The sequence below is a fragment of the Zophobas morio genome, unplaced genomic scaffold, assembly GCF_036711695.1.
Source record: "Zophobas morio isolate AGI-343-1 ecotype UQ-CSIRO unplaced genomic scaffold, CSIRO_AGI_Zmor_V1 ptg000799l, whole genome shotgun sequence".
Taxonomy (NCBI): domain Eukaryota; kingdom Metazoa; phylum Arthropoda; class Insecta; order Coleoptera; family Tenebrionidae; genus Zophobas; species Zophobas morio.
In genome coordinates, this window is record NW_026972902.1 from 174,981 (window position 1) to 184,509 (window position 9,529).

General features: G+C 23.3%; 1 protein-coding gene and 1 long non-coding RNA gene across 3 annotated transcripts; one reads left to right on the top strand and one right to left on the bottom strand.

The window, feature by feature from the left end:
* Nucleotides 1-479: 479 nt before the first annotated feature.
* Nucleotides 480-1,212, bottom strand: LOC135121957 (uncharacterized). Of its 2 annotated transcripts, none has more exons than XR_010279178.1 (5): nucleotides 1,088-1,212; nucleotides 836-965; nucleotides 723-782; nucleotides 602-675; nucleotides 480-552 (listed from the first exon to the last, which is right to left on the bottom strand). It is a non-coding gene; the product is annotated as an uncharacterized LOC135121957 (long non-coding RNA). The 2 variants fall into 2 exon arrangements; XR_010279177.1 differs by having other exon boundaries at nucleotides 723-786.
* A 782-nt stretch (nucleotides 1,213-1,994) lies between these two features.
* LOC135121952 (proteasome subunit alpha type-3-like) lies at nucleotides 1,995-9,259 on the top strand. The gene is made up of 8 exons (XM_064046223.1): nucleotides 1,995-2,028; nucleotides 2,613-2,763; nucleotides 2,836-2,918; nucleotides 4,818-4,941; nucleotides 5,697-5,798; nucleotides 7,643-7,797; nucleotides 7,887-7,991; nucleotides 9,112-9,259. Exons 2-8 carry the CDS (start codon nucleotides 2,743-2,745, stop codon nucleotides 9,257-9,259), a joined length of 738 nt encoding a protein of 245 aa, XP_063902293.1. The 5' UTR covers nucleotides 1,995-2,028; nucleotides 2,613-2,742.
* The last annotated feature ends 270 nt before the right edge of the window (nucleotides 9,260-9,529 follow it).

The following is a 9,529-nucleotide window of genomic DNA, read 5'->3' on the forward strand; positions in this document are numbered from 1 at the left end:
GTTTTAGTTTCGTTTTACCAAAGTAGGGTAGGACTCTCTTTTCATCATTCCAAATAGTATACTTCTCGTAACCCTTCTGAGTCATATCACTTTCAACGATTCTGAGGTTCCATTGTTGCTAGTACCTTGGGCTCGTAGACCCTTTGGTTTTCTTGATAGTATTATTTTCAACACACGATCTAACATTTTTTGAAAGAAAAAACTGAGTCAAGCTCTGCGTTAGGATTTGTACGTTGGTATGGAGAGTATTATGTAGCGTCTGCAAAGTAACTTAACAGTTCACGGTTGAAATTAACTTCAAATAAACTTGGTAAAACTTCAGTGTTACCTTTAATCCTTTAACAAATGCTAATCTATTGGGACTTATTAGGGTGGCCCAGCTAGGCTACTTCCTTGTGAATATGAAAACTATAGACTCCTACTAAAATTATTTATTTAGAATTACAATTTTATTTTCTTTTATAGCAACAGTTTAGATTGTTCTAAAAGCTGAATAAAATCTTCTTTTCCGACAAAACCATCTCCATCTCGGTCTCCTTCCTCAATCATTTCCTGAAACACAAAAATTTTATGCTTTATTATTCTAGTTTCTTATTGATACCTTTAGTTCTTGCTCTGTTATACTTTCTCCAAGTTCACTGGCAATCTTCCGCAAATTTTCAATAGATATATAGCCTTCAATTATATAATAATTATTAAGTACAAAACAAAAAGTTCAGTACCTTTTTCATCGTAATCAAATAACTTAAAAACTTTTGTAGCCTCTTTTTTAAAGTTTCTTTCTTTCTTATGATGGTTTTAAAAAGAATGTACTAATTAAGGTTAAGCAAGAAACCTGGCTAGTTGATAAAAATTTAAGAAAATCCTCAAAATTAATCTTTTCGGCATCTTTTAAACCGCTTTTTTGCAAGTCTTTCTGAAATTCGTCGTTTTGAAAGTTTAATCCCAATAAGCCTACTGCTACTCTGAAAAAAGCGAAGCAGAGGTAATGTTTAGTAGTTACTGTTAGTAACTCATAGTGTAAACACAGTTAATAAAAAATTTTTTTATAAAATCCTAAAAATCAGTAACTATACTAGTCCCATACTCCAGGTCTTTGCATTTAATTTCACCAATGCTCTCTGTATCAAATATCGAAAAGGCTTCCTGAATTTCAACAATTTGTTCTTCTGAAAAATTCATCTTTTTTCGACGTACAAAAAATAGTCATACTACAATTGATAAGGATTCAATATTGTGTAGACCTACCATAAAAAGGATGCGCAGCTAATTTTACTAAGTAAAAGCTCATATAAAGTATAAAACTATTTAACTTATCGTAAACAATGACAAAAGTAGATAAGAACTAAATAGCTAATATGATATTGTGCTTGAGGAAATTAGGAGACCTACAGTAGCAGATATATTTTAAGGAATGTACCAAGTATACTAACTCAAACTTTTCGAAATGAAGCTCCTGAGATAATGGTGGCTAAAAAGCTAGAAGGGCTCTGAGGTTTGAAGGATAACATAACCTGCTATGAGCAGTAGTTACCTGGTGGTGATGACATATAATTTGGAATACTTCGCATTCTAAGTTATTAGTTGAGTTGTTAACTAAAATTAACAAGATTAATTACAGTTTTTGCTACTTTGTCTTGCATATAAACTAAATCTTTGCGGAACTTATCACCTTTTTTAATAATGGCTTATATATATATATTTGCACTTAAATAAGAGTCGTGGAGAGCTGCGCTTTATATAGCGTTCGTAAATCTAGAGCTTACGGTTAATTCGAATGTATATGGATACGTTCAAAGCAGTAGCAGTTTCATTTATAAAAGTTGCGGAGTTACTTTTAAGATAGTTCGTTGGGTACCGCATAAGGCGCGCCGATCTTAAATGCAGAAGGACAGACGCCAACGGTTTTTCGTATGTCTAAACTAAGGCATAACAGACCGCATGTATTTTTAAAGTGAAACTCTCGGCACACAGCAGAGTGTTCGACGTGTTGCCGTCGAGCTGACGTGTGGTTATTTTTACCTTGAGGTTCTAGACTGAATACTATTACATAGTAGTAAACATTACAATTGAAACTTACAAGGAATTTATACTTAATTAACCTAAAACACTTAAGCCAAACTTTTTTGTTAGTAGGCCTTTAAGTTCAGAGCACTCATTTTTATAAGGGTGACAAGTAAGAATTACACGGTAGTTTCATAAACAGACTACATAGTTTATTATTAAAATGACTCTTCACACATAAAACATACTAAATCTCTGTATATTCAGTTATCAATGATATAATATCAATATAAAAATTGTTATAGGCCCCCCTTGTTATTAATGTAAAAAGATCAACAATGCTATTTAAAAGTAATTACATTTATCGTCTATGTCAAACAACATAGTAAAACTTAGTTTTGACACTGAAAATATTTTGGAGAGTTATTTTTACTTACATGGAATTCCATTTTCTTAAAAATTCATATATGGTTCTTTATAGTTTATTCACTTTAACTTTTTAAAAAATTATATGTCAGAGAAGTAAAAGGACAATTATTTTACTTTAATTTATAACAACAAAAAAATTGTACGTCTTGACACGTACCTAATACAAAACTTGTATACAGCTATCAGTAGTTGCTAAAACGAACTCAGCGCGGAACGTGAAGATATTAAACCACATTATTTGCTTTACTTGTAAGCTTATACCTTGTACTTCCGTGTGTACTCAGTGCGCTCTAAGACAACACAAAAAAGATGAGCTCTCTTGGAACGGGAGTATCTATTATTTTCTTATATACTTTAACGGTTTACTTTAAAAATCATTTTTATTTTCTCAAATATATATAGTATGATTTTTCTGCGATGACTTTTTCCCCGGATGGAAGAGTTTTTCAGGTGGAGTATGCGGCAAAAGCAGTTGAAAATAGTGGGTAAAACAACATAAGTGAATTATATTTAATATTAAACTTGTTAACTTTTCAAATATTATGTAATATTATAATAAGATTATTTAGGGGTAAGTATATATTTTTTAAAAATTAAATTTAGTTTTTAATATTAGTAACAGTTTGAGATTTAAAATTTTGCAAGGGAACATTTTGATAAGGAAATTTTTATGTATTTACTAGTTTATTTTAATTAAAAATATTTTAATTAAAAGAGCATTTTTATGGATCTACATATATTTCTATTTTTTTTTTTAATAATTTATTTTGCGTGAAGTATAAATCGAATTTTATTCTATTGTTCATCTTATAAAATTGTATTTTTTAAAAATTTAATGTTATTGCGCCTTAGAGGTCATTATTAATAACTTCAGTATTTTTTTGTAGCGCTTGAACTACGACTTGTTATTGTTTAGGTAGTAAACTAAAGCTAAAGGTGTGTTTTTATTTTTTTCTTATTTTTTTTATTTTTTTCTTCGTTGATCATATAAAGTATGGTGAAGGATTATTTTTCTATATTTTTATTTCCTTCTTTTATTTTAAGTAAAAAAGACTTACCAATTAAATAACAATAAATTTTATAATTTTTAAATATTTTTAAATTCACCGGCTTTTTTACCTTGTTATTGAACATTTAGTAAATAGTTAATTTTTATTATTTTCAATTTTATAGTATATTAATTTATTTTTTTATGCATTTTATTTATTGCCTTTTTTTAGCAAAGTTAGGCAAGTTTTAAAATTCAATTTAGTTTTGCTGGTTTTCGTAAAATTATTATGGTAACTTTTTTATATTGTTTAATAGTATAATAATGTTTTTTTTAAATTCATAAATTTAATAGTAACTAATTCGTTTTCTTAAATTTTTAAAGTAAAACTATTATTTTGTTGCTTTATTTATATTTTTTATATTCAACATTATTTTTTATAAATATATAGATTTTCATTATATAACTTTTTTTTATTTAAAATTACTTACTAATTTATAACTTAAAAAAATTAAAATCTGCTTTATTCAAAATTATTTTTTTTATAATTTTAAACTCGAATTGACCTTATAGAAGTTGTAAACTTTACAGTTTTTATATTATAAAGAAATAATAAAATATTTTATCAGAATTGCTTTATATAATTTAAAAAAAAGGGTTGAAAATGGGAATTTTTTAATTTAAATAGAATTCTTGAACTATTTTTAATAACTATTGTGTATACAAGTAAAATAATTTTTTTATAATATATTTTAAAGCAAAGTTTACTATTTATAAAGTACTATAACAATTTTTCAGTGCATTTAATTAAAAATAATTCCTTATCTTTAATTAGAATTTATTTTAATTTAGATTTTTTTTAATCTTTTTTTCGGTTAACTGCCTTTAACTTTTAATTTTTTTCTTTAAATATTTTTTATTACATGACACTTATTTTGTTTAGCTCAATTTCTAAGTAAACTTATAGATCATTTATAATCTGGCAAATGTTTTTATATATTTTTAAGTATAAATTATACATAAAATTTTTTTATATAAATTTTTACTAATTTGTTTTATTTCTTTACTTCGGTTTTATACATTTTATTAGTTTTTAAATTTTTCTTGAGTTAAAAGAATAATTAATTTTCTGGTTGTGAATTTTTATGTATAATATACTGGTCAAGAATTTATATCATTTTTTAAATTTATATAAACTTCGAAAAATGTTTATTATTTATTTATCTTATGTAAAGTAAGTAATTTAATTTTTTTTAAAGATTAAATTTCGGATTTTTTCAATTATTCAATTTTATTTTAATATCTTATACTAAAATTTTATTTTTTATTATTATAATTACTTTTATTATTCGTTAATTTTTCACCAATAATTTTCTTAAAAAGTCTAATTATATAGAACTGCCGTGGCTATCAGGTGCGTAGACGGCGTTGTTTTCGGAGTCGAGAAGATTATTTTCTCGAAACTTCTCGAAACTTCTTCGAATCATCGGAACTTTACTATTGACAAGCACACCGGCCTCGTAATATTCTATAAATTAATCATAATTATTTTTCAAAATTTTCGAATTGCGTAACTTTTAATAAAATTATTCTTATTGTTTTTAATTTATTTTTTTTTATTTTGAGAATATTTTTTTTTAATATTTTTAATTCCTTTAAAAATTTTTTTAACCAAGTTTTGAATTTATTTTTTATTTTTTTATTCTCGCATTTTAAGTTTTATTACTATGTTTTATAGAATTTCTATTTTACTTTATTTTTACTTATAAATATTTTCAATTTTTTCACCCAATCTTACATTCCTTTTAATTTTTATAAATTTTTTTAATATAATAAAGTTTTTATTATTTTTTGCTTTACTCATAATTTTGCCTGTAATTCTGATTTATTTTTTTGTTTTTCGGATGTATTATAAAATAAATCATTTTATTTTTTTATGAAGCTTTTATTTATTCATTGTATTTCGCCTTCATTAAAACAATTTAACTTAAGAAAAATAAACCTTTGATATAATTTTTTATAATAAACAATTTAAAATTAATTTTATATTTTTTATTAATTTCTATTCGGAATTAAGATTTTTTATTTTTAAAAAAAATTAAAGTTTTTAAGAGTTTTCTTTATTTCTACTCGCGCTAACTATAATCTCTTAATACTATTTTACTATAAATTAAAAAAATCTAAAATTAATTAAGAGTATATATTTATTATATTGTTCCTTTTGTATATAAATTTTTTTTATATTTAAAGTTATAAATCTGAATTCTATTATTAGAGCTTTTCGGGGTTAGCAGCGGATGCTCGGCATTTAGTAAATCGTGCTCGTACTGAAGCTTCCAATTTCAAAACTTTTTATGGAAGAGAAATTTCTGGAAAAGTTTATAATTATAAATTGTTTTCGAATTTAATCTTCTTTATATATATTTTCAATTTTATAAGTTTTATATTTTTTTTTAATTTTCATAATTAATGAAATCTTTTATTTTTTTTGTTTATAATTAAAATTTGTTCTTATAAAGTTTTTTATATTTATAAATTATTTAATTTTCTTTAAAAGGCTTTATACATTTATTGACTTCTAATTGACTTATAAAGGAAATTTATTTATTATTTATTTTCTGTAGTATAAAAAGTTTTAGATTATTATAAATATTATTGCTATTATAAAATTTATTATAATCATTATCAAAGTTTACATCGTTAGAGTTTTTTATATTTAATTTTTACAAATTTTTTTTAAAAGTTTATAACTATTTTAAATATTTCTTTCCTATTCTTAAAAAAAATATATAATAATCTGATTTAATAAATCTTTTATTATTATTATTTAAGAATATTATATATATATTTAATTAGTTTTACAAAATTTTTTTTATTTAATTTTTAGTAAAAAGTATTTTTTAACCAAAAATTTAAAATATACTAAAACTTTATTATAGTTATTTTTATAATGAATTTTATTATTTTTTCACGTCCTTGTAATTTAAGTATCAATTTGGTTTTACTTTATTAATATTTTACTATTTTCTAATTTATTTATTTTTAATTTTTATAATACTTTTTTTTTGAAAATTATTTTTCTTAATAAATGTTATTTATTATTAGCCAATTATGTTTTGAAAATTTAAAATTTTTGTTTTTTTAATTTTTTTAAACACTAAATATTTATTATAAATTTTTAGAATTTATTGTTACTTTTTATTTTTTTTCATTAAAGATTATTTATAAATTTTTTACTTTTTTTACTTTTTTTTATTTTTAGTTATAACTTTGTAAAAATTCTTATGAATTTTTATTTTACATTTTGCTGAACTTTTACTTTTTGGTCTTTATCATAAAAATTATTTTTTCATTTTGCTTCATTATAATTTTTAATGGATTTTAATTATTAAATTATTTTTTTTTTACTTTTTACTTGTTATTATTTTTTATTATTTTTATATAGAATTTTAAAATCAGATTTATTTTTTACATTTGACTTTTTATAAAATTGTTAATATTTTTGTTTATGTTTATAACTTTTCATTTTGGCTCTACTATAAATTATTTTTTTATTTTTAAATTTTCAGTTTATTATTATTTTTAATTTTTTTAAAATTGTTTTAAAAATAAAATTATACTTCTATTTAATTTATAAATTAAATCTATATAAATAATTTTTTATATGAAATTATATTTTTATTAAATTTATAATAAAACAATCAATTTTATTTATAATTATTTTTTTATTCTTACATGTTTTATTCTTTATTTTTTAGATACGTATTTTTTACTTTAGAAGAACTTTCTTTATATGTACTTTACTTTTTATTATAATACTTCTTAAAAATTTTTTATATAATGTTTATAATTATATTCTGTTAGTTTGTTTTATTTCTTACTTTCTTTAGTATTTTTATTTTTTCACAATAGATCGAAATCTCTTCGAGTATTTTTTAATTAAAAATTTTATTTTTTACTAATTTATTAAAAGTTATTTTTTTATAGTTTGTTTCGCTTTTGTTTTTTTCTAACTTCCTTTCTTTTTATATTCTTATTATCTTAACATAAATAAATTTTTTTATTATAGTATCATTAATTATAATATAATCTTTTTATTTTGCTTTATAGATTTTTTTTATTTTTCTACTGTACATAATAATATTATAATATTTCTTATAAACTTTTTGTATTTATATATTATTTTAACTATACATTATAACTTATGCTTATTATTATTAGCTACTTGCGCAGCGGCTCGCCCAGTACATACAAAACTATACTTTGTACTCTTTTGTTCGGCCGTTTGGTTGTTCGCTTTTACTTGGAAAGCATCTTCCAAACGAGAAACCTTCTTTGTTTGTACTTGAACCTTCTGGAAACTTTTTTGGCTACAAGTTTTTTTTTATTTTTTATTACTTGAGAAAACTTTTTAAATTGTAAAAAGAAAAAAAAAAGTTGAATTTCTTTTTTAAATAAACTTTAGAGCTTATGCAGTCGGAAGGCGTAAGCAGCAGGCTTGCACCGAACTCGGCAAACTGGCGCTGGACTCCATCACAATGAAGGAGGCCCTCGTGGCCATCGCAAGAATGTTATTCCCCAGCTTTTATTATTGAAAGATTTATATGCATTCTTATTGGCCAATACATATATGATAATTACTATGCTTGCGTGGTTTTGCAACTACATTAGAAGTTGCATTGGTAATTTATTGTAGATTTATATGCGTCTTGATTGTTTTAATAATGTGGTAAATGCTATTCATGCACCGATAATATATGTAGCAATATTTATATGCAACTTCATTGGTTGCTTTTTGCGTGTCTTCCAACATTATGAATAGTTCTTCACAACCAGAGATGAGCTTTTACTAGAGGCATAGTTAGCATAGCCTTTTAGGCTACATCTTCCTTTGGAGTAAAAGTGTACAAATACTATTATCAGCATATAAATATAGAAATTTCTGGTGAGCCTTCCTATGTTTCAGAAAGGCATACACAATTATTAGTATATAAGTAAAAATGTACCTCAAGCAGATATTCTGTTATTATAATTACGAACTTTTTTCGGGGTTAATTTTAGTAGAATGTAATATTTGAATGTACAATGGTTGAGCTATTTGAGATTTAAGTATCCTTAATGGTTATCTCTTCTATACTAAAATAATTAATCTATCGGTGCTTTATAAGCTTTCTAATTGTTTTATTGAAGAACTGAAAATTTATTCTATGTTTTATGAATGATTGGTGTATTTTTTTCCTATATTTAAAGATGTTTTATGTATATTTATATATATAATATTGTTTGGGGTTTATTACGTTATGGTGCGTATAATATTCAAACCTTTACTACTAAAAAAATTGTATATTGCATCAAGAATTGATATCGGGTACTTATATTAAAAATAATTGGTCACTTTTATGCACGATGATCGGAACCATAAAATATATTATTTTCGTCACTACTACAATGCTATAAAGTATCAGTTTTTACTTTTTCTATTAAATATTAACAAAATTTTAAACATCACGTAATATTTCGCCTTTAAACTTTTTAAATGATAAATTTATGTTTCTTACACTTGTTGTTTTAAAACTTTAAATAGTCAGAATTTTACCATTTAACCGACTTTTAAGCCGCTTTAAATTTTTCTATTTAGATATATTTAAACTTTAGAAATTTTAATTAATATTGCTTTACTTTTCATATAGAATTTATACTATTTACGATGAGTCTAAAGATAAGGAATTTAGTTTAGAAATGAGTTGGATTGGGAGTGAAACTCAGTTCAAACATGAAATAGTTCCGCAAGGAATAGTCGACTCTGTAATAAATTCTGCAAAACAGAAAATTAGTTAGTGAAATGCTAACTAAATAAAAATATTGATTTACTTTTTATACTTTAAATATTTAAAGATTAAAAGGCGTGCTTATTGTTGAATGCTTACATTACAAAAACCTTATGAGAGTGATTCTCTGATATAGTGAAAATTAAAAATATCCTCTAACGTGTTCAAAAAATTATGAATCATTATTGCGAGGCATGCAAGTGTAGCTCTCTCTGTCTCCCATCGGCTACAGCTCCGTCATAAACACCAGGTAAGGCCGCCATACTTTGCAGGTAAAAAT